The sequence below is a fragment of the Salmo trutta genome, chromosome 5, assembly GCF_901001165.1.
Source record: "Salmo trutta chromosome 5, fSalTru1.1, whole genome shotgun sequence".
In the NCBI taxonomy this organism is placed as follows: domain Eukaryota; kingdom Metazoa; phylum Chordata; class Actinopteri; order Salmoniformes; family Salmonidae; genus Salmo; species Salmo trutta.
In genome coordinates, this window is record NC_042961.1 from 62,741,290 (window position 1) to 62,766,183 (window position 24,894).

Consider the following 24,894-nt stretch of genomic DNA (forward strand, 5'->3'; position numbering starts at 1 on the left):
TAGGTAAAGGAAAAATACAATTGTGGGGTATTGAAGCAAGGGAATTGGGCATTGGCTGGCTAACTATATTGGATAGCTTCCTCTCTGTCTTGACAGTAAACCCGCTGATAGTTTGTTTGCTAGTCAGAGACCCATGAGAATAGCTGAGTTTATTAACGTTAGGTTGCTTAGCTAACGTTGCCTTGCCAGCAAGACCGCTTCGCCCAAAAACACAAGAGGGTCGTTGTCTCGAAGCGGTGAAATAACTTCATTTTGAACAACAAATGTAAGACCTTCTGAAATAACAATAATGTTTTATACTTCATGCAACTCGGTAGCGATAAAGTTACGACAGTTTAGTACGTTTAAATGAGGAACTTACAGATGTTTGTCTCAATATCCGTTTGAAGTGACGCCATCTTTGCCGTTTGTTTTCCTTACGTCCCTTACGTCACTTCCGTCTCCCGTCTAGCCCTTCGATTGGCCGAACAGGCCTCTGACGCGTTTAAGAAAGGGTTTGTAAACAACAAAATGTTTCTGAAGTTTTATTATTTGTTTCATAAGAAGAACATATATTTTTGTAGTTGATGTCTTATATTTATTTGTTTTTGTGTTGTAATTTGAAATTGGAATAAAAAAAATAATAATTATGAAGGGGGAATCGAGATGTGGACGAGTAAAGCAAAGACAGTACAGGTTGTTTTATTTTTTGTATTTATTTCCCCTTTATTTAACCAGGTAGGCCAGTTGAGAACAAGTCCTTTATTTAACCAGGTAGGCAAGTTGAGAACAAGTCCTTTATTTAACCAGGTTGGCAAGTTGAGAACAAGTCCTTTATTTAACCAGGTAGGCTAGTAGAGAACAAGTCCTTTATTTAACCAGGTAGGCTAGTTGAGAACAAGTCCTTTATTTAACCAGGTAGGCAAGTTGAGAACAAGTCCTTTATTTAACCAGGTTGGCAAGTTGAGAACAAGTCCTTTATTTAACCAGGTTGGCAAGTTGAGAACAAGTCCTTTATTTAACCAGGTTGGCAAGTTGAGAACAAGTCCTTTATTTAACCAGGTAGGCAAGTTGAGAACAAGTCCTTTATTTAACCAGGTTGGCAAGTTGAGAACAAGTTCTCATTTACAACTGCGACCTGACCAAGATAAAGCAAAGCAGTTCAACACAAACAACAACACAGAGTTACACATGTAATAAACAAACATACAGTCAATAATACAATAGAAAAAGTATATATACAGTGTGTGCAAATGAAGTAGAATATGGGAGGTAAGGCAATAAATAGGCCATAGTGGCGAAATAATTAGCAATTAAACACTGGAATGGTAGATGTGCAGAAGATGAATGTGCAAGTAGAGATACTGGGGTGAAAAGGAGCAAAATAAATAAATACAGTATGGGCATAAGGTAGTTGGATGGGGTATTCACAGATGGGCTATGAACAGGTGCAGTGATCTGTGAGCTGCTCTGACAGCTGGTGCTTAAAGTTAGTGAGGGAGATATGAGTCTCCAGCTGCAGTGATTTTTGCAGTTCGTTCCAGTCATTGGCAGCAGAGAACTGGAAGGAAAGGCGGCCAAAGGAGGAGTTGGCTTTGGGGGTGACCAGTGAAATGTACCTGCTGGAGCGCGTGCTATGGGTGGGTGCTGGTTTAGGTTTAAAAACTCTGTGAGTAAAGTTTCGTTTAATCTCCAGCTCTGGCTAAAATGTTCAACAAGCATTCGTTTTATAGTTAACGTTATGTCATTTATACTGCGAAGTATGTCCCCCCTGGCTTGCCCTTGTGGCCATAATGGCTAGAAGGGATCCATGTCAAGTTAACGTGACCTTTGACTTTTCGTAGCAGGATAATTAAGGTAGCAGGTTATGAGAATTAGGTTAAGTATAGGAAAAGGGTTAGGGTTAGCTGAAATTCAATAAACAACAACTTTTGACGCTAATTTGACTGATGGTTGAGGATGGTTTATGTCTAGCCATGACCCAGTCCAGCGGAGGGTGGGAGTGAGACCTGTGTGAAGCCAGCCACATAAGGATGATTGAAGTATGCCCCCAATGCAATTTTGAAGTCTAATAAATCTACATATTTCAACAGATTTGTTCTGTTTTGTGTCAAATTATTTATTGTCCTTTAAAACATTAAAAAAAAAAAATATATATATATATATATATATATATATATATATATATATAACAACATTCCAACCTCGTTTAGAATTAATTCGTCCAAATGTGTCACGATTCCACTATTTGTATCCCGTTTAGGAATCGATTTGAAAGGGGGAGACTTTTATTTTGAAGTTGAACCGTAGATGTTCCGGTTCCGGTTGTGGTTGAGTGTTATTGTGGCTAGCTTCACACGGGTGAGTTACATTCAATTCCAGCTGCGAGTCACACGCCTTTACAACTCGGGGATACTTCTTTTCTGGTAAGAATTTTAACAATACGCATTCTTATATATATATATATTATATATTTTTTCTTTTTTTTACTAGACTACCTTGCTACAATGCATTATTGTGGCAAAGTTAGCAATCTAATAACGGAGAAAAGATACAACGGTGTTCCGTTTTCAATGACTAGCTTGTTAGCTACACAGCTAGCCTCTTTGTAAACATTATCTATCTATATAGAGCAAAAAAATACGCGAAAGAATCAAGCAAATTTTATGAGCTCCGAGCTAATAAACGTGTCAAGTCTACGAGGGTGTAATATGAAGGCTGCCACTGAAACATGAAATTGACTGACCACTGCATGACTTCAGGTCTTGACTTCCATGTTTGTGTATCACTTTCCGACAATGGCGCCCAAGATACTCTTTTGAGTGTCAATGAGTACGCTTACTTGCACACGATAATGCAATTATTATGGATAGTTCAGATTTAATATAATTGTTAGTTAACGTTTACACGCTTTGCCTTGAACGATTTTCTTACAAATCCTGCTTTAAATGGAAAGCATCTGAAATTAGGCCACTTAAATGGGACTTTTGATAAATGCAGAAAATCGCCAATCAAAAGAAACGTAATAGCAAAGTGACTTATGTTTGAGAAGTCTTTGATAATGACTTCGGAATTACACTGAACAAGAATATATATAAACGCAGCATGTAAAGTGTTGGTCCCATGTTTCATGAGCTGAAATAAAAGATCCCAGACATTTTCTATACGCACAAAAAGCTTATTACTATGAAATTGTGCCCAAATTTTACATCCCTGTTAGTGAGCATTTCTCCTTTGCCAAGATAATACATCCACCTAATGTGGTGTATAAAGAAGCTGAATAAACAGCATAATCATTACACAGGTGCACCTTGTGCTTGTGTAACCGGTATGAAATGGCTGGCTAGTTAGCGGGGTGCGAGCTAATCGCGTTTCAATCGGTGACGTCACTCGCTCTGAGACCTTGAAGTAGTTGTTCCCCTTGCTCTGCAAGGGGTTTTGATGGGTGACGGTTACTGTTACGCTGGGGCGGGTAAAGGCCACTCTAAAATATGAATTCAACAGCATAATCATTACACAGGTGCACCTTGTGCTGGGGGACAATAAAAGGCCACTCTAAAATATGAATTTTTGTCACACAACACAATGCCACAGATGTCTCAAGTTGAGGGAGAGTGCAATTGGCATGCTGACTGCAGGAATGTCCACTAGAGCTGTTGCCAGAGAACTGAATGTTCATTTCTCTACCATAAGCCGCCTCCAATGTTGTTGTAGTAAGTCCAACTGGCCTCACAACCGTGGACCACCAGCCCAGGACCTCCACATCTGGCTTCTTAACCTGCGGGTTCATCTGAGACCAGCCACCAAGACAGCTGATGAAACTGTGGGTTTTGCACATCCAAAGAATTTCTGCACCAACAACTGTTACAAACCGTCTCAGGGAAGCTCGTCGTCCTCACCAGGGTCTTGACCTGACTGCAGTTCGGCGTCGTATCCGACTTCAGTGGGCAAATGCTCACCTTCGATGGTCACTGGCACGCTGAAGAAGTGTGCTCTTCATGGATGAATCCCGATTTCAACTGTACCGGGCAGATGGCAGACTGTGTATGGCGTTGGGTGGGCGAGTGGTTCGCTGATATCTCCCCGGCGGGCCAGTGAAGGACACTGTTTGCTAGCTTAGCCAGCTAGTCCTAAACAGGAATCTGGTACACAGTAGGCAGGAGAGACACCGTGTGCTAGCTAGGTAGACTGTGTCGTTAGCCCCCCCCACCCAGTTCTGTTAACTTTGAGGGTAGGTGGGAGCCGAAGGATCCTGCCTCCCGCTAGCTAGCGAGGAGGACTCGGTAAATGGCCATAACAGGTTGTCATCTATCCACTGATACTATATGTAGTTTGTCTGTTCGGTACCGCAGTTAATGTCCCAGTTCCATTGATTTCTATACAATATCGATGTGAGTGATTTAGGCGTGAACAATTTAAAGTAGAACAGGCTAATAATTTCCAGTCTTAAGTGACTGCTTGTATATATTGGTGTGTGTTGTTGTGGAAAAACATTGAGTCAAAAAATTCCACAGATACCGGAACATGTAGATTCAATTAGACTTTATTACAATCATAACAAAGCCGAGCAATTCCATGTAAAAAGCTAAATTCTCTAATCACAGAGCCCTGCCTTTATAGTATTCTGTCTCTACATAACGTATAGAATCCCCTCCCTCTATACGAAAATAACTCCTCTTGACTTTTCTCCACCATTATCTTTCCGTCTCAGTTCTTGCTTGTTAACGTCCACAATTGATAGCTGGATTCGTTATAATGGTAGCAGGACCTGGTCCTATATGTTCCATTCCTTATATAGTCGTTCTGTCTAAGCACTTCAAAGTGGACAGTCTAAATACTGCCTGCTAATATTGGAGTCCTGAGTTTTGCTACCACGGTGTGCAGTTTAGAAAGTTTATTATATAATTTATCAAAATACAAGTCCGCTGGCCGTCTCCCCGGCGGGCCGGTCCGCTGGCCGTCTCCCCGGCGGGCCGGTCCGCTGGCCGTCTCCCCGGCGGGCCGGTCCGCTGGCCGTCTCCCCGGCGGGCCGGTCCGCTGCACACCAGTATCACTAGTAGTACATCGTTATCGTTATTCTCATAATTTCTAATCTACAATGTTTGATTACAGTAATTTCTCTTGTGTTCAATTTATTATCATTATTATTATTATTATTATTATTATTGTTGTCATTGTCTGAGTGGACATGTTGTTTGCAGAGAGCACGACCTAGGCTACACTTGTGAGGAACAAGTTTTGGTTTATTTCATTCCTTTTACCAGTTTTGTTGCTCCTGTCCATCTTCAGCAAGGATCTGATTATACATAAAGTAGGCCAAGGTTCCCTGGCCTACGATCAAATGTAGGTCTATAAAATGTGTCCATTTTGGGGGATCTGATTAGTATATATGATTGTCTTAACTCCCCATCACTGTGGAGCTTCTCAGTCATTAAATGTTTTCTTCGCCTCAAAAAAGAAAGTCTGTTTTTACATCCATTGATGTAGTTTCTCAACGTTGCCTGTTGGAAAAAATCCTTCCAGCTTTCTCCCTTTTCGATAACCACTCAGCATGAAAAGGGGATCCTGTGGAAACATCATAAAATAGACCTGCCTGATTTACTAATTATCCTTTGGGCAAATAGCCTTTCGGCTGTGTCTGTCTGTCCAGCGCTAACTGCAATGAGGAAACTCTTGAGGGTCCGGAATATTTTATACAATGTTCTAAGTTTGCACAAGCCGCTGGACTGGACTGGGCTGGACCAAGTTCATACAACGTTTTAAGTTCGTTGCAGACAGGCCATGCATAGACGATGTGATTTCTAGGATATTTTCATATTTATCAGGATATGTTCTATCTGCGGGCTGCAATGTTTTTTTTTATTTGTTGGTTAATGTAGGCTCTTTTTACTTATTGGTATTAGAAGTTACTTTTAGATTTGTGTCATTTTCATTTAAACAGAATTTTGATCAACCACATGACATTGACTTTGAGGTGACGACTTTTATTATAAATTTAAATAAAACTGTTCCAAAACGTGCATCTGAAAACCATAATTGGCACGCAGATCAGTAGAAATGTTACGATAACTTGACACTCCACATGGAAAAGGTTGCCGGCCGCTGGTGTAATCTATCACCGGCTACTTTAGGAGCGTAACGGCAGAATCTGGGAAGGCCAGCAGCAGCGGGAGGAAGAAGGTCCGGGACAGGTTTTATTTTTCTTCTGGTTAGGCTATATTGATCTCTTGCTCACTCTTCAGTAATTTGTCAACATTTTTAATCGCAGCGTTTAAATCATCAGACAAGCTCAGTAGCCTACATATAGTTGATTTTTATTCTAACATAGGATGTGTCAATATATGGAATAATACGTTTTAAAAATGTCAACCAATCGATTGGTTGAAAGAACAGACTCTCGGTCGACCAAGATAAAAAAAATGTTTTGTCGGGTACAGCCCTAGAATACGTGTGTGATGTGTGTGTGTAGGGAGTAAGTTTTTTTTGTATTGGTTTATAACAAAAAAATATCACAACTTATTTCAACATATTATGAATAGGGACATTCTAAAAGCACTGTTATGACATAAATCACAAAGCCATGACAACAGGAAGCAGCAACAGTATCATTTTCAATGTATGTAAACTAAATGGTCCCTTTTTTTTTATTTTATTTTTTTATTAAGGATTTTCCAACAGGATACATCAGGTTAAAACTACTGAATGAGCCCAAAAAACGTGCTGGGATTGATTTCAATGATGTGAAAATGTTTTTATTTTACTTATTTTTTTGTCCTGGCTACTCTGTTACTGTGGACGTCTTGCACTGCGTGGTCCATCAGCTAGCTCTTGGTTTACCGTTCGCTTCCTGTTGAAGGCTAACTTAGCTAGCTCTTTGTTTACCGTTCACTTCCTGTTGAAGGCTAACTTAGCTAGCTCTTGGTTTACCGTTCGCTTCCTGTTGAAGGCTAACTTAGCTAGCTCTTGGTTTACCGTTCGCTTCCTGTTGAAGGCTAACTTAGCTAGCTCTTGGTTTACCGTTCGCTTCCTGTTGAAGGCTAACTTAGCTAGCTCTTTGTTTACCGTTCACTTCCTGTTGAAGGCTAACTTAGCTAGCTCTTGGTTTACCGTTCACTTCCTGTTGAAGGCTAACTTAGCTAGCTCTTGGTTTACCGTTCACTTCCTGTTGAAGGCTAACTTAGCTAGCTCTTGGTTTACCGTTCACTTCCTGTTGAAGGCTAGCTTGGTTCTCACAGGGTTCCACAGTTGAGCTAAACTCATGAGGCAGTTATATTCTTCAAGAATCAATGGGTTTATATCATTCATTGATGTCAAAATTGTCTTTTCATTATTATTTTTTTTAACAATGTCTGTTTTGCAAACCAACTTCCTCTACTAGTGATTAGCGACGTGTCTGTCTTGTCAGCTGATCTCTGTCAGGGTGACCTTATCTCCCTCCTCTCTTCAACAGTATGAGAAGTAGTGTTGCAGCAGGATGCCAGGCAAGGCAGCAGACACGTTTCAACCTGGGGACTTGGTCTTCGCCAAGATGAGGGGCTTCCCCCACTGGCCGGCCAGGGTGAGTCTAACACACACACTGACTGTCTTCTGAAGCCCTATGTCGTCCCTGTGTCGTCCCTATGTAGTTGACAACCTTTTGTATATGACCCTGTTTTTTTTCTCCCTAATTGCTAGTTATGATTTTGTCTCATCACTGCAAATCCCCAACAGGCTCAGGAGAGGATGGTTGAGACAAGACCATAGTGTCTGTGTGTTACTCCTACAGATAGACAGCTGATAGATGGTGTTACTCCTACAGATAGACAGCTGATAGATGGTGTTACTCCTACAGATAGACAGCTGATAGATGGTGTTACTCCTACAGATAGACAGCTGATAGATGGTGTTACTCCTACAGATAGACAGCTGATAGATGGTGTCTGTGTGTTACTCCAACAGATAGACAGCTGATAGATGGTGTTACTCCTACAGATAGACAGCTGATAGATAGCCAGCTGATAGATGGTGTCTGTGTGTTACTCCTACAGATAGACAGCTGATAGATGGTGTCTGTGTGTTACTCCTACAGATAGACAGCTGATAGATGGTGTCTGTGTGTTACTCCAACAGATAGACAGCTGATAGATGGTGTCTGTGTGTTACTCCAACAGATAGACAGCTGATTGATGGTGTTACTCCTACAGATAGACAGCTGATAGATGGTGTTACTCCTACAGATAGACAGCTGATAGATGGTGTTACTCCTACAGATAGACAGCTGATAGATGGTGTCTGTGTGTTACTCCAACAGATAGACAGCTGATAGATGGTGTTACTCCTACAGATAGACAGCTGATAGATGGTGTCTGTGTGTTACTCCAACAGATAGACAGCTGATAGATGGTGTCTGTGTGTTACTCCAACAGATAGCCCGGGGCGAGAGCTCTAAGAAGAAGGTTCCAGTGTTCTTCTTTGGAACTCACCAGACGTGAGTAGACTTCCTTCCAATCCGAGGTCAATCCGAGGTCAATCCGAGGTCAATCCGAGGTCAATCCGAGGTCAAGGCTGATTTTTATTAATGTTTTATTTAACCTTTATTTAACTAGGCAAGTCAGTTTCAATAAATAAAATATTAATATAGGACAAAACACACATCAGGACAAGAGAGACAACACAACACTACATAAAGAGAGACCTAAGACAACAACAGCATGGCAGCAACACAACATGACAACAACAACATGGTACAAACATTATTGGGTATGGACAACAGCACAAAGGGCAAGAAGGTAGAGACAACAATACATCACACAAAGCAGCCACAACTGTCAGTAAAGAGTGTTCATGATTGAGTCTTTGAGTGAAGAGATGGAGATAAAACTGTCCAGTTTGAGTTCCAGTCGCTAGCAACAGCGAACTGAAAAGACGAGCGACCCAGGGATGGGAATATTTTTTGAATAGTTGCCCCTATAACATCATTATTATTATGATCATTATTATTTATTATCACTATTATTTATTAGCATTTATTTATTATCGTTATTATTTATTAGCATTTGTTTATTATCATGATTATTTATTATTATTATTTATTATCACTATTTATCATCACTATTATTTATTTATTTATTATTATGTATTATTATTATTATTTATCATTATTACATGCTAGTAGTCTCCAATTGGAAATGTATGATTAGTTTGTACTGACTGTAAGTCGCCCTAGATAAGTGTCTGATAAATAGCCAAAATGGGAATTTGATGGTTGCTGTCATTCTGTTCTTGTTTGTGGACCGAGTCTTCTTCTTCTGTCGTCCCCAGAGCATCCATACCCACTGAAAATATAGTGACCTACGTGGGGAACAAGGGCAGATATGGGAAAGGAGTGCGCATTAGAGGCTTCACAGAGGGAATGTGGGAGATAGAGAACACTCCTAGAGTATGCAGCAAACAGAAGGTGAGTAGGACACGCGCTCTCTCTCTCTCGCTCTCTGACACACCTCCCTCCATGTAGTGGATTGGAATCTCTCTCGCTCTCTGACACACCTCCCTCCATGTAGTGAATTGGAATCTCTCTCGCTCTCTGACACACCTCCCTCCATGTAGTGGATTGGAATCTCTCTCGCTCTCTGACACACCTCCCTCCATGTAGTGGATTGGAATCTCTCTTGCTCTCAGCTCAGTCTCTATTTCTCTTGTCTGAAACAGGTGGGTGGTACCCCAGCCAAAAAGGAGCAAGCAGATAAAAAGCCAGACCAGTCCAAGACATCTGCACCGGTCAAAGTGAGTCAACTGTCCAGCTGTGATACAGACAGTAGCTATATAATGGTAGAAAATCATTTGTCTTTTTTATTTTATTTTTTACTTCAACTTACAGATGTTCACCTCCCATAAACAGGCCCCAATAAAGGCCCCTAAAACACCAGCGAAGACTATCAGGACAATGGCAGTGACGGCCCTGGGAAACAAGGCGGCCCCGAGAAACACAAAAACATCTGCCGACGGCCAACAGAAAACTGACACGCCGGCCAACACAAGAGCTGAGAAAAGGAAAAAGGTATGGAGGGAAAGCACCAATGTTTCTAAACTTAACATTTATCCGTCAAATCTAGAAGTATAAAGGATTTTTAATTGCTGATGTATAAACGGGTTTTATAAATCAATTTAAAGACCAATAACTTCTGCTATGCTAATATGTGTCATTAGATTGAAATGTGTTCTACCCAGGACGAGCCTGTCCAAGGGCAGAAGACAGCCCCGACCAGTTCAACTGTAATCCCACCAGGTAAAGAACATCACCACTAGCTGTCAGCCATTTTGTATCAATCATATCAATGTGGTGTCATGGGACAGGGATTCTAAAATGGCCGCCCTGTTCTGGTCTCCACAGTCAGCAAGAAGACAAGATTGACGGAGGAGAAAAGCTCCTCCACTACAAAGAGCAAGAGAGAGAAGACCACAGAAGAGAGAAAGAAACAGGAGGAGAGTAGAGGGAGGAAAAGGAAAAAGGATGATGAGGGAGAGAAGATAAAGGAAGTTGGTGTTGAAGAGGGAAAGATTGAAGTCAGTAAGATGAGGGAGGTGGAAAGTTTAGAAACAGACAAAGAAGTAATCCACAAGGAAGCAGTTAAGAAGGGGAACGAGGAGGAGGAGGGTGGGGTAGCAGTGAAGGGGAACGAGGAGGAGGAGGAGGGTGGGGTAGCAGTGAAGGGGAACGAGGAGGAGGAGGGTGGGGTAGCAGTGAAGAGGAACGAAGAGGAGGAGGGTGGGGTAGCAGTGAAGGGGAACGAGGAGGAGGAGGAGGGTGGGGTAGCAGTGAAGGGGAACGAGGAGGAGGAGGAGGGTGGGGTAGCAGTGAAGGGGAACGAGGAGGGGGTTGGGGTAGCAGTGAAGGGGAACGAAGAGGAGGAGGGGGTAGCAGTGAAGGGGAACGAAGAGGAGGGTGGGGTAGCAGTGAAGGGGAACGAGGAGGAGGAGGAGGGTGGGGTAGCAGTGAAGGGGAACGAGGAGGAGGAGGGGGTAGCAGTGAAGGGGAACGAAGAGGAGGAGGGTGGGGTAGCAGTGAAGAGGAACGAAGAGGAGGAGGGGGTAGCGGTGAAGGGGAACGAAGAGGAGGAGGGGGTGACCAATGCTGTCACAGAGAACAGTCCTGGTCAGGATGAAGAGGTGAGTGCTCTCTGACAGGTCCCAAATGGCCCCCTATTCCCAAATGGCCCCCTATTCCCAAATGGCCCCCTATTCCCTATAGCGTTGTCACCATACTAGAATTTTGACCCCAGTATCAGGTTTAGTATTCCAATACTCGATACAGTCACGATATTTGATAGGAAAACGATACCTAAACGATGCCACGGCAACAAAAGATGGCATATTAGCCAAAGTCCCAGAATGGCACTGGAGCCACTGGACAGGTAAATTCAGCTACTGATCTGTTCAATCGTTGGCCATCTTGAATTCAATATCATGACTGTAGAATTATTATTATTATTATTATTTTTTTTTTTACATCAACATGTATGCATTAATGAATAAATGATACACTGAACAAAAATATAAATGCAACATGTAAAAAGTGTTGGTCCAATGAGATGAAATAAAAGATCCCCCGAAAAATTCTGGACGCACAAAAAGCTTATTTCTTTCATGTTTGTTTACATTCCTGTTAGTGAGCATTTCTCCTTTGCCAAGATAATCCATCCACCTGACAGGTGTGGCATATCAAGAAGCTGATTCAACAGCATGATCATTACATAGGTGCACCTTGTGCTGGGGACAATAAAAGGCCACTTTAAAATGTGAAGTTTTGTCACACAACACAATGCCACAGATGTCTCAAGTTTTGAGGGAGCGTGCAATTGGCATGCTGACTGCAGGAATGTCCACCAGAGCTGTTGCCAGATAATTTAATGTTAATTTCTCTACCATAAGCCGCCTCCAATATCGTTTTAGAGAATTTGGCAGTACGTCCAACCGGCCTCACAACCGCAGACCACGTTTATGGCGTTATGTGGGCGAGCGGTTTGCTGATGTCAACGTTGTGAACAGAGCGCCCCATGGTGTCGGTGTGGTTATGGTATGGGCCCCATGGTGGAGGTGGGGTTATGGTATGGGCCCCATGGTGGAGGTGGGGTTATGGTATGGGCCCCATGGTGGAGGTGGGGTTATGGTATGGGCCCCATGGTGGAGGTGGGGTTATGGTATGGGCCCCATGGTGGAGGTGGGGTTATGGTATGGGCCCCATGGTGGAGGTGGGGTTATGGTATGGGCCCCATGGTGGAGGTGGGGTTATGGTATGGGCCCCATGGTGGAGGTGGGGTTATGGTATGGGCCCCATGGTGGAGGTGGGGTTATGGTATGGGCCCCATGGTGGAGGTGGGGTTATGGTATGGGGCCCATGGTGGAGGTGGGGTTATGGTATGGGGCCCATGGTGGAGGTGTGGTTATGGTATGGGCCCCATGGTGGAGGTGGGGTTATGGTATGGGCCCCATGGTGGAGGTGGGGTTATGGTATGGGCCCCATGGTGGAGGTGGGGTTATGGTATGGGCCCCATGGTGGAGGTGGGGTTATGGTATGGGCCCCATGGTGGAGGTGGGGTTATGGTATGGGCCCCATGGTGGAGGTGGGGTTATGGTATGGGCCCCATGGTGGAGGTGGGGTTATGGTATGGGCCCCATGGTGGAGGTGGGGTTATGGTATGGGCCCCATGGTGGAGGTGGGGTTATGGTATGGGCCCCATGGTGGAGGTGGGGTTATGGTATGGGCCCCATGGTGGAGGTGGGGTTATGGTATGGGCCCCATGGTGGAGGTGGGGTTATGGTATGGGGCAGGCATAAGCAAAGCTACGAACAATAAACACAACTGCATTTTATCAGTCACAATGCACAGAGATACCGTTTGGAGATCCTGAGGCCCATTGTCGTGCCATTCATCCGCCTCCATCACCTCATGTTTCAGCATGATAATGCACAGCCCCATGTCGCAATGATCTGTACACAATTCCTGGAAGCTAAAAATGTCCCAGTTCTTCAATGGCCTGCATACTCACCAGACATGTCACACATTGAGCATGTTTGGGATGCTCTGGATAGGCATGTTCCAGTTCCCACCAATAACCAGCAACTTCTCACAGCCATTGAAGAGGAGTGGGACAACATTCCACAGGACACAATCAACAGCCTGATAACCTCTATGTGAAGGAGATGTGTAGCGCTGCATGAGCCAAATGTTGGTCACACCAGATACTGACTGGTTTCTGATCCACACACCTACCTTTTACTTTAGGTATCTGTGATCAACAGATTTATATCTGTATTCCCAGTCATGTGAAATCCATAGAATAGGGCCTAATGAATTTATTTCAATTGACTGATTTCCTTATATGACCTGTAACTCAGTAAAATCTTTGAAATTGTTCCATGTTGCTTTTTATATTTTTGTTCAGTTTACAATCAATTTGACCCCCCAATTTTTTATTTTTTTTTAACCAATTGAATTACATAATGGTCATTTTATTTGGTAAATCTGTATTGATAAAGTGGGTATATCAACATGTAGCCTAGGTCTAGTCACACTACAGGTGAATGCATATTAAATAGGTGTGTGTGTGTGTGTATTAAATAGGTGTGTGTGTGTGTGTGTGTGTGTGTATTAAATAGGTGTGTGAAGGTGCATTAAATTCAAATCGTTTTACCTCAATCACTTCTTGACTTCTTCCCTTTTTTTTGTTGTTGATTTCAACGAAAAGTTTCCAATCCAGACATTTTGCCCGTTGTGGTCGGAAAGGGACTTTTTTTTAGACCTGAATGCCAAAACCTTTTTCCGGAGATAAAAGGTGTGTTGAAGGTCGACCATTTTTGCCACCAGACATCAATGTCTTCATCACTGCTTTGCGATGGTCTTGTAGCCCATTGCAGCCTTGTGTAGGTCTACAATCTTTTCCCTGACATCCTAGGAGAGCTCTTTGGTCTTGGTGTAACGGTTTTGACTTGAGGTTGTTTGTTAGGTTGGCCTACCGGGTTATTGTTTGTTAGGGGTGCCAGGTAGGTCGACCTACCAGAGAGATTGTAGGATCTCTCCTTTTTGTTTGATCTCAGTCACTCAATTGTCCCTCCATAAAGCGAAGTGTAAAACCAGTCTCATTCACAACCTCTGAAAACCATAAACCCTCTTTTTGTCTTTTCACATAGTAATGATTCACAATATATTATTCCAACCACTAACATAAGGAGCAGGTCTCCCCCGAGGCCAATACGGAGCGGGTCTCCCCCGAGGCCAATACGGAGCGGGTCTCCCCCGAGGCCAATACGGAGCGGGTCTCCCCCGAGGCCTATACGGAGTGGGTCTCCCCCGAGGCCTATACGGAGCGGGTCTCCCCCGAGGCCAATACGGAGCGGGTCTCCCCCGAGGCCAATACGGAGCGGGTCTCCCACGAGGCCTATACGGAGCGGGTCTCCCCCGAGGCCTATACGGAGCGGGTCTCCCCCGAGGCCTATACGGAGCGGGTCTCCCCCGAGGCCTATACGGAGCGGGTCTCCCCCGAGGCCAATACGGAGCGGGTCTCCCCCGAGGCCAATACGGAGCGGGTCTCCCACGAGGCCTATACGGAGCGGGTCTCCCCCGAGGCCAATACGGAGCGGGTCTCCCCCGAGGCCAATACGGAGCGGGTCTCCCCCGAGGCCTATACGGAGCGGGTCTCCCCCGAGGCCTATACGGAGCGGGTCTCCCCCGAGGCCTATACGGAGCGGGTCTCCCCCGAGGCCTATACGGAGCGGGTCTCCCCCGAGGCCAATACGGAGCGGGGTCTCCCCCGAGGCCAATACGGGGCGGGTCTCCCCGAGGCCAATACGGGGCGGGTCTCCATTCTCCACTGGAGTTCTACTGTCAGATCTGATTGACTCACGGACTCTTAAACTTTTATTAAAAACAAAACAACGGGGTAGGAACAAGCTTCTCAAGCTGAGGGTTGGAACGCTTCCTCTAGGGCGCCCCGTCTCTTGAGCAGCTGATGCTGGCTATTTAATAGGGAGTTAAAGGGGTAGCGCCCCATTTGGAAGGAGAAGCACTGACACGGTTCAGACAGCTCCAGGGCCGTCACAATGTTTACATTTCAATGGTCGTACCAGGTAAATTGCAGTGGACTGAAGGGATAGGTTCATTCTATGAATCCTATTTCTATCATTTGAAATGGCACCCACCTTGTCTTCAAGAGCACGTTGTGTCTCCACAGCGTACCAACCACCACCTCCGATGTGTTGCAGTTGTGTCTCCATAGCGTACCAACCACCACCTCCGATGTGTTGCAGTTGTGTCTCCATAGCGTACCAACCACCACCTCCGATGTGTTGCAGTTGTGTCTCCATAGCGTACCAACCACCACCTCCGATGTGAAGTAGGGTCTCGACGACAACGTGACTATGAAACACCAACTTGAGTTTATGCAATTTTTTTAGATAACTGACGTTTTTTTTTTTTTTTTAAAGGTTTAAAAATGACATGAAAATTTGTTTTTATAATTAAATCAAGAAATAATGAAATAGTTTGACAACACTGTACGCTTTTAAATGATGTCAAACTCAACCGTTTAAAAAAAGAATAATAATAATGTTTTCCAGTGATGAAGACATTGATGTCTCATAGGATGGTGGGCTAAATGTTGAACTTTAAACATCTTTATATCCTGTTCAGGTCTCAAGTTACTTTCTGACCACATGGCCAAATAAGTTAAGATTTTTTTTTTTTATCAAAATGAATGTTGTCAAGGTGATTTTTCAATTTAAGCTCGTATCCACTACAAGACCGTGGTGTTGACCTAGTGAACAGCAAGAGGAACTGACCCTCTCTACCTTAAGGCTGTGATCAAACCTTACACCCCAAACAGACCATTCCATTCTGCCATCTCTGGTCCTTTTGGTTCTCCCACCCCAATGGGAGGGCAGCTCCTGCTCGGCCCAGTCCAAGCTCTTCTCTGTCCTGGCACCCCAATGGGAGGGCAGCTCCTGCTCAGCCCAGTCCAAGCTCTTCTCTGTCCTGGCACCCCAATGGGAGGGCAGCTCCTGCCCAGTCCAAGCTCTTCTCTGTCCTGGCACCCCAATGGGAGGGCAGCTCCTGCCCAGTCCAAGCTCTTCTCTGTCCTGGCACCCCAATGGGAGGGCAGCTCCTGCTCAGCCCAGTCCAAGCTCTTCTCTGTCCTGGCACCCCAACGGGAGGGCAGCTCCTGCTCAGCCCAGTCCAAGCTCTTCTCTGTCCTGGCACCCCACAATGCGTGGAACCAGCTTCTTCCTGAAGCTAGGACAGCAGATTAAAGTGTTTTAGCCTGTATGGGCATTGTGGGGTGCAAACAGTAATTGACAGTTAACATTTCTACATGCCTTGTCACATTATCCATGTGTGTTAACTTCTGTGCAGCATGAATGGGGAGCTAACATGATGCAGTCTAGACTCCCAGTACAGGCTAGCAGTGAGTTAGTGGAGCTAACATGATGCAGCCCAGACTCCCAGGCTAGCAGTGAGCTAGTGGAGCTAACATGATGCAGCCCAGACTCCCAGTACAGGCTAGCAGTGAGTTAGTGGAGCTAACATGATGCAGCCCAGACTCCCAGGCTAGCAGTGAGTTAGTGGAGCTAACATGATGCAGCCCAGACTCCCAGGCTAGCAGTGAGTTAGTGGAGCTAACATGATGCAGCCCAGACTCCCAGTACAGGCTAGCAGTGAGTTAGTGGAGCTAACATGATGCAGCCCAGACTCCCAGTACAGGCTAGCAGTGAGTTAGTGGAGCTAACATGATGCAGCCCAGACTCCCAGGCTAGCAGTGAGTTAGTGGAGCTAACATGATGCAGCCCAGGCTAGCAGTGAGCTAGTGGAGCTAACATGATGCAGCCCAGACTCCCAGTACAGGCTAGCAGTGAGTTAGTGGAGCTAACATGATGCAGCCCAGACTCCCAGGCTAGCAGTGAGTTAGTGGAGCTAACATGATGTAGCCCAGACTCCCAGGCTAGCAGTGAGTTAGTGGAGCTAACATGATGTAGCCCAGACTCCCAGGCTAGCAGTGAGTTAGTAGAGCTAACATGATGCAGCCCAGACTCCCAGGCTAGCAGTGAGTTAGTGGAGCTAACATGATGCAGCCCAGACTCCCAGTACAGGCTAGCAGTGAGTTAGTGGAGCTAACATGATACAGCCCAGACTCCCAGGCTAGCAGTGAGTTAGTGGAGCTAACATGATGCAGTCCAGACTCCCAGGCTAGCAGTGAGTTAGTAGAGCTAACATGATGCAGCCCAGACTCCCAGGCTAGCAGTGAGTTAGTGGAGTTAACATGATGCAGCCCAGACTCCCAGGCTAGCAGTGAGTTAGTGGAGCTAACATGATGCAGCCCAGACTCCCAAACTAGCAGTGAGTTAGTGGAGCTAACATGATGCAGCCCAGACTCCCAGTACAGGCTAGCAGTGAGTTAGTGGAGCTAACATGATGCAGCCCAGACTCCCAGGCTAACAGTGAGTTAGTGGAGCTAACATGATGCAGCCCAGACTCCCAGTACAGGCTAGCAGTGAGTTAGTAGAGCTAACATGATGCAGCCCAGACTCCCAGTGCAGACTAGCAGTGAGTTAGTGGAGCTAACATGATGCAGCCCAGACTCCCAGGCTAGCAGTGAGTTAGTGGAGCGAACATGATGCAGCCCAGACTCCCAGTACAGGCTAGCAGTGAGTTAGTGGAGCTAACATGATGCAGCCCAGACTCCCAGGCTAGCAGTGAGTTAGTGGAGCTAACACGATGCAGCCCAGACTCCCAGTACAGGCTAGCAGTGAGTTAGTGGAGCTAACATGATACAGCCCAGACTCCCAGTACAGCCTAGCAGTGAGTTAGTGTAGCTAACATGATGCAGCCCAGACTCCCAGGCTAGCAGTGAGTTAGTGGAGCTAACATGATGCAGCCCAGACTCCCAGGCTAGCAGTGAGTTAGTGGAGCTAACATGATGCAGCCCAGACTCCCAGTACAGGCTAGCAGTGAGTTAGTGGAGCTAACATGATGCAGTCCAGACTCCCAGGCTAGCAGTGAGTTAGTAGAGCTAACATGATGCAGCCCAGACTCCCAGTACAGACTAGCAGTGAGTTAGTGGAGCTAACATGATGCAGCCCAGACTCCCAGGCTAGCAGTGAGTTAGTAGAGCTAACATGTTGCAGCCCAGACTCCCAGGCTAGCAGTGAGTTAGTGGAGCTAACATGATGCAGCCCAGACTCCCAGTACAGGCTAGCAGTGAGTTAGTGGAGCTAACATGATGCAGCCCAGACTCCCAGACTAGCAGTGAGTTAGTGGAGCTAACATGATGCAGCCCAGACTCCCAGTACAGGCTAGCAGTGAGTTAGTGGAGCTAACATGATGCAGCCCAGACTCCCAGTACAGGCTAGCAGTGAGTTAGTGGAGCTAACATGATGCAGTCCAGACTCCCAGTACAGGCTAGCAGTGAGTTAGTGGAGCTAACATGATGCAGCCCAGACTCCCAGGTTAGCAGTGAGTTAGTGGAGCTAACATGATGCAGCCCAGACTCCCAGGCTAGCAGTGAGTTAGTGGAGCTAACATGATACAGCCCAGACTCCCAGGCTAGCAGTGAGTTAGTGGAGCTAACATGATACAGCCCAGAGTCCCAGGCTAGCAGTGAGTTAGTGAAGCTAACATGATGCAGCCCAGACTCCCAGGCTAGCAGTGAGTTAGTGGAGCTAACATGATACAGCCCAGACTCCCAGGCTAGCAGTGAGTTAGTGGAGCTAACATGATGCAGCCCAGACTCCCAGGCTAGCAGTGAGTTAGTGAAGCTAACATGATGCAGCCCAGACTCCCAGTACAGGCTAGCAGGGAGTTAGTGAAGCTAACATGATGCAGCCCAGACTCCCAGTACAGGCTAGCAGTGAGTTAGTGGAGCTAACACGATGCAGCCCAGACTCCCAGGCTAGCAGTGAGTTAGTGGAGCTAACATGGTGCAGCCCAGACTCCCAGTACAGGCTAGCAGTGAGTTAGTGGAGCTAACATGATGCAGCCCAGACTCCCAGTACAGGCTAGCAGTGAGTTAGTGGAGCTAACATGATGCAGCCCAGACTCCCAGGCTAGCAGTGAGTTAGTAGAGCTAACATGATGCAGCCCAGACTCCCAGTACAGGCTAGCAGTGAGCTAGTGGAGCTAACATGATACAGCCCAGACTCCCAGGCTAGCAGTGAGTTAGTGGAGCTAACATGATGCAGCCCAGACTCCCAGGCTATCAGTGAGCTAGTGGAGCTAACATGATGCAGTCCAGACTCCCAGTACAGGCTAGCAGTGAGTTAGTGGAGCTAACATGATGCAGCCCAGACTCCCAGGTTAGCAGTGAGTTAGTGGAGCTAACATGATGCAGCCCAGACTCCCAGGCTAGCAGTGAGTTAGTGGAGCTAACATGATACAGCCCAGACTCCCAGGCTAGCAGTGAGTTAGTGGAGCTAACATGATACAGCCCAGAGTCCCAGGCTAGCAGTGAGTTAGTGAAGCTAACATGATGCAGCCCAGACTCCCAGGCTAGCAGTGAGTTAGTGGAGCTAACATGATACAGCCCAGACTCCCAGGCTAGCAGTGAGTTAGTGGAGCTAACATGATGCAGCCCAGACTCCCAGGCTAGCAGTGAGTTAGTGAAGCTAACATGATGCAGCCCAGACTCCCAGTACAGGCTAGCAGTGAGTTAGTGAAGCTAACATGATGCAGCCCAGACTCCCAGTACAGGCTAGCAGTGAGTTAGTGGAGCTAACACGATGCAGCCCAGACTCCCAGGCTAGCAGTGAGTTAGTGGAGCTAACATGGTGCAGCCCAGACTCCCAGTACAGGCTAGCAGTGAGTTAGTGGAGCTAACATGATGCAGCCCAGACTCCCAGTACAGGCTAGCAGTGAGTTAGTGGAGCTAACATGATGCAGCCCAGACTCCCAGGCTAGCAGTGAGTTAGTAGAGCTAACATGATGCAGCCCAGACTCCCAGTACAGGCTAGCAGTGAGCTAGTGGAGCTAACATGATACAGCCCAGACTCCCAGGCTAGCAGTGAGTTAGTGGAGCTAACATGATGCAGCCCAGACTCCCAGGCTATCAGTGAGCTAGTGGAGCTAACATGATGCAGCCCAGACTCCCAGGCTAGCAGTGAGTTAGTGGAGTTAACATGATGCAGCCCAGACTCCCAGGCTAGCAGTGAGTTAGTGGTGCAGACAGGGTGCAGCCCAGACTCCCAGTACAGGCTATCAGTGAGCTAGTGGAGCTAACATGATACAGCCCAGACTCCCAGTGCAGGCTAGCAGTGAGTTAGTGGAGCTAACATGATGCAGCCCAGACTCCCAGTACAGGCTATCAGTGAGCTAGTGGAGCTAACATGATACAGCCCAGACTCCCAGTGCAGGCTAGCAGTGAGTTAGTGGAGCTAACATGATGCAGCCCAGACTCCCAGTACAGGCTAGCAGTGAGTTAGTGGAGCTAACATGATACAGCCCAGACTCCCAGGCTAGCAGTGAGTTAGTGGAGCTAACATGATGCAGCCCAGACTTCCAGGCTAGCAGTGAGTTAGTGGAGCTAACATGATACAGCCCAGACTCCCAGGCTAGCAGTGAGTTAGTGGAGCTAACATGATGCAGCCCAGACTTCCAGGCTAGCAGTGAGTTAGTGGAGCTAACATGATGCAGCCCAGACTCCCAGGCTAGCAGTGAGTTAGTAGAGCTAACATGATGCAGCCCAGACTCCCAGTACAGGCTAGCAGTGAGTTAGTAGAGCTAACATGATGCAGCCCAGACTCCCAGGCTAGCAGTGAGTTAGTAGAGCTAACATGTTGCAGCCCAGACTCCCAGGCTAGCAGTGAGTTAGTGGAGCTAACATGATGCAGCCCAGACTCCCAGTACAGGCTAGCAGTGAGTTAGTGGAGCTAACATGATGCAGCCCAGACTCCCAGGCTAGCAGTGAGTTAGTGGAGCTAACATGATACAGCCCAGACTCCCAGGCTAGCAGTGAGTTAGTGGAGCTAACATGATACAGCCCAGAGTCCCAGGCTAGCAGTGAGTTAGTGAAGCTAACATGATGCAGCCCAGACTCCCAGGCTAGCAGTGAGTTAGTGGAGCTAACATGATACAGCCCAGACTCCCAGGCTAGCAGTGAGTTAGTGGAGCTAACATGATGCAGCCCAGACTCCCAGGCTAGCAGTGAGTTAGTGAAGCTAACATGATGCAGCCCAGACTCCCAGTACAGGCTAGCAGTGAGTTAGTGAAGCTAACATGATGCAGCCCAGACTTCCAGGCTAGCAGTGAGTTAGTGGAGCTAACATGATGCAGCCCAGACTCCCAGGCTAGCAGTGAGTTAGTAGAGCTAACATGATGCAGCCCAGACTCCCAGTACAGGCTAGCAGTGAGTTAGTAGAGCTAACATGATGCAGCCCAGACTCCCAGTGCAGACTAGCAGTGAGTTAGTGGAGCTAACATGATGCAGCCCAGACTCCCAGGCTAGCAGTGAGTTAGTGGAGCGAACATGATGCAGCCCAGACTCCCAGTACAGGCTAGCAGTGAGTTAGTGGAGCTAACATGATGCAGCCCAGACTCCCAGGCTAGCAGTGAGTTAGTGGAGCTAACACGATGCAGCCCAGACTCCCAGTACAGGCTAGCAGTGAGTTAGTGGAGCTAACATGATACAGCCCAGACTCCCAGTACAGCCTAGCAGTGAGTTAGTGTAGCTAACATGATGCAGCCCAGACTCCCAGGCTAGCAGTGAGTTAGTGGAGCTAACATGATGCAGCCCAGACTCCCAGGCTAGCAGTGAGTTAGTGGAGCTAACATGATGCAGCCCAGACTCCCAGTACAGGCTAGCAGTGAGTTAGTGGAGCTAACATGATGCAGTCCAGACTCCCAGGCTAGCAGTGAGTTAGTAGAGCTAACATGATGCAGCCCAGACTCCCAGTACAGACTAGCAGTGAGTTAGTGGAGCTAACATGATGCAGCCCAGACTCCCAGGCTAGCAGTGAGTTAGTAGAGCTAACATGTTGCAGCCCAGACTCCCAGGCTAGCAGTGAGTTAGTGGAGCTAACATGATGCAGCCCAGACTCCCAGTACAGGCTAGCAGTGAGTTAGTGGAGCTAACATGATGCAGCCCAGACTCCCAGACTAGCAGTGAGTTAGTGGAGCTAACATGATGCAGCCCAGACTCCCAGTACAGGCTAGCAGTGAGTTAGTGGAGCTAACATGATGCAGCCCAGACTCCCAGTACAGGCTAGCAGTGAGTTAGTGGAGCTAACATGATGCAGTCCAGACTCCCAGTACAGGCTAGCAGTGAGTTAGTGGAGCTAACATGATGCAGCCCAGACTCCCAGGTTAGCAGTGAGTTAGTGGAGCTAACATGATGCAGCCCAGACTCCCAGGCTAGCAGTGAGTTAGTGGAGCTAACATGATACAGCCCAGACTCCCAGGCTAGCAGTGAGTTAGTGGAGCTAACATGATACAGCCCAGAGTCCCAGGCTAGCAGTGAGTTAGTGAAGCTAACATGATGCAGCCCAGACTCCCAGGCTAGCAGTGAGTTAGTGGAGCTAACATGATGCAGCCCAGACTCCCAGGCTAGCAGTGAGTTAGTGGAGCTAACATGATGCAGCCCAGACTCCCAGGCTAGCAGTGAGTTAGTGAAGCTAACATGATGCAGCCCAGACTCCCAGTACAGGCTAGCAGTGAGTTAGTGAAGCTAACATGATGCAGCCCAGACTCCCAGTACAGGCTAGCAGTGAGTTAGTGGAGCTAACACGATGCAGCCCAGACTCCCAGGCTAGCAGTGAGTTAGTGGAGCTAACATGGTGCAGCCCAGACTCCCAGTACAGGCTAGCAGTGAGTTAGTGGAGCTAACATGATGCAGCCCAGACTCCCAGTACAGGCTAGCAGTGAGTTAGTGGAGCTAACATGATGCAGCCCAGACTCCCAGGCTAGCAGTGAGTTAGTAGAGCTAACATGATGCAGCCCAGACTCCCAGTACAGGCTAGCAGTGAGCTAGTGGAGCTAACATGATACAGCCCAGACTCCCAGGCTAGCAGTGAGTTAGTGGAGCTAACATGATGCAGCCCAGACTCCCAGGCTATCAGTGAGCTAGTGGAGCTAACATGATGCAGCCCAGACTCCCAGGCTAGCAGTGAGTTAGTGGAGTTAACATGATGCAGCCCAGACTCCCAGGCTAGCAGTGAGTTAGTGGTGCAGACAGGGTGCAGCCCAGACTCCCAGTACAGGCTATCAGTGAGCTAGTGGAGCTAACATGATACAGCCCAGACTCCCAGTGCAGGCTAGCAGTGAGTTAGTGGAGCTAACATGATGCAGCCCAGACTCCCAGTACAGGCTATCAGTGAGCTAGTGGAGCTAACATGATACAGCCCAGACTCCCAGTGCAGGCTAGCAGTGAGTTAGTGGAGCTAACATGATGCAGCCCAGACTCCCAGTACAGGCTAGCAGTGAGTTAGTGGAGCTAACATGATACAGCCCAGACTCCCAGGCTAGCAGTGAGTTAGTGGAGCTAACATGATGCAGCCCAGACTTCCAGGCTAGCAGTGAGTTAGTGGAGCTAACATGATGCAGCCCAGACTCCCAGGCTAGCAGTGAGTTAGTAGAGCTAACATGATGCAGCCCAGACTCCCAGGCTAGCAGTGAGTTAGTGGAGCTAACATGATGCAGCCCAGACTCCCAGTACAGGCTAGCAGTGAGTTAGTGGAGCTAACATGATGCAGCCCAGACTCCCAGTACAGGCTAGCAGTGAGTTAGTGGAGCTAACATGATGCAGCCCAGACTCCCAGTACAGACTAGCAGTGAGTTAGTGGAGCTAACATGATGCAGCCCAGACTCCCAGGCTAGCAGTGAGTTAGTGGAGCTAACATGATGCAGTCCAGACTCCCAGGCTAGCAGTGAGTTAGTGGAGCTAACATGATGCAGTCCAGACTCCCAGTACAGGCTAGCAGTGAGTTAGTGGAGCTAACATGATGCAGTCCAGACTCCCAGTACAGGCTAGCAGTGAGTTAGTGGAGCTAACATGATGCAGCCCAGACTCCCAGGCTAGCAGTGAGTTAGTAGAGCTAACATGATGCAGTCCAGACTCCCAGTACAGACTAGCAGTGAGTTAGTGGAGCTAACATGATGCAGCCCAGACTCCCAGTACAGACTAGCAGTGAGTTAGTGGAGCTAACATGATGCAGCCCAGACTCCCAGGCTAGCAGTGAGTTAGTGGAGCTAACATGATGCAGCCCAGACTCCCAGTACAGGCTAGCAGTGAGTTAGTGGAGCTAACATGATACAGCCCAGACTCCCAGTACAGGCTAGCAGTGAGTTAGTGGAGCTAACATGATGCAGCCCAGACTCCCAGACTAGCAGTGAGTTAGTGGAGCTAACATGATGCAGCCCAGACTCCCAGTACAGGCTAGCAGTGAGTTAGTGGAGCTAACATGATGCAGCCCAGACTCCCAGGCTAGCAGTGAGTTAGTGGAGCTAACATGATGCAGCCCAGACTCCCAGGCTAGCAGTGAGTTAGTGGTGCAGCCCAGACTCCCAGGCTAGCAGTGAGTTATCTGGTGCAGCCCAGACTCCCAGGCTAGCAGTGAGTTAGTGGTGCAGCCCAGACTCCCAGTACAGGCTAGCAGTGAGTTAGTAGAGCTAACATGATGCAGCCCAGACTCCCAGGCTAGCAGTGAGTTAGTGGAGCTAACATGATGCAGCCCAGACTCCCAGGCTAGCAGTGAGTTAGTGGAGCTAACATGATGCAGCCCAGACTCCCAGTACAGGCTAGCAGTGAGTTAGTGGAGCTAACATGATGCAGTCCAGACTCCCAGTACAGGCTAGCAGTGAGTTAGTGGATCTAACATGATGCAGTCTAGACTCCCAGTACAGGCTAGCAGTGACTTAGTGGAGCTAACATGATGCAGCCCAGACTCCCAGGCTAGCAGTGA

The 24,894-nt window shown here is 47.2% G+C and overlaps 2 protein-coding genes and 1 long non-coding RNA gene across 8 annotated transcripts in view; 2 read left to right on the forward strand and 1 right to left on the reverse strand.

Moving 5' to 3' along the window:
* Window positions 1–412, reverse strand: part of ccdc171 (coiled-coil domain containing 171) — a 64,211-nt gene extending 63,799 nt beyond the window's left edge. For all 6 annotated transcript variants that reach the window (XM_029754663.1, XM_029754662.1, XM_029754664.1 and 3 more), the window contains exon 1: window positions 362–412. The gene's annotated coding sequence lies outside the window, so the exon portion shown is untranslated. The remainder of the gene's footprint in view (window positions 1–361) is intronic.
* Window positions 413–2,309: 1,897 nt separating this feature from the next.
* Window positions 2,310–24,894, forward strand: part of psip1b (PC4 and SFRS1 interacting protein 1b) — a 37,846-nt gene continuing 15,261 nt past the window's right edge. Inside the window, exons 1-9 of the mRNA XM_029754909.1 lie at window positions 2,310–2,405; window positions 7,430–7,537; window positions 8,385–8,446; window positions 9,280–9,415; window positions 9,667–9,741; window positions 9,836–10,015; window positions 10,165–10,243; window positions 10,349–11,124; window positions 14,185–14,838. Of these exons, the coding sequence (XP_029610769.1) occupies window positions 7,454–7,537; window positions 8,385–8,446; window positions 9,280–9,415; window positions 9,667–9,741; window positions 9,836–10,015; window positions 10,165–10,243; window positions 10,349–11,124; window positions 14,185–14,838 (2,046 nt within the window). The 5' untranslated portion in view covers window positions 2,310–2,405; window positions 7,430–7,453. The remainder of the gene's footprint in view (window positions 2,406–7,429; window positions 7,538–8,384; window positions 8,447–9,279; window positions 9,416–9,666; window positions 9,742–9,835; window positions 10,016–10,164; window positions 10,244–10,348; window positions 11,125–14,184; window positions 14,839–24,894) is intronic.
* Window positions 13,403–13,657, forward strand: LOC115194750 (uncharacterized). Its single transcript, XR_003878470.1, has 2 exons — window positions 13,403–13,562; window positions 13,625–13,657. It is a non-coding gene; the product is annotated as an uncharacterized LOC115194750 (long non-coding RNA).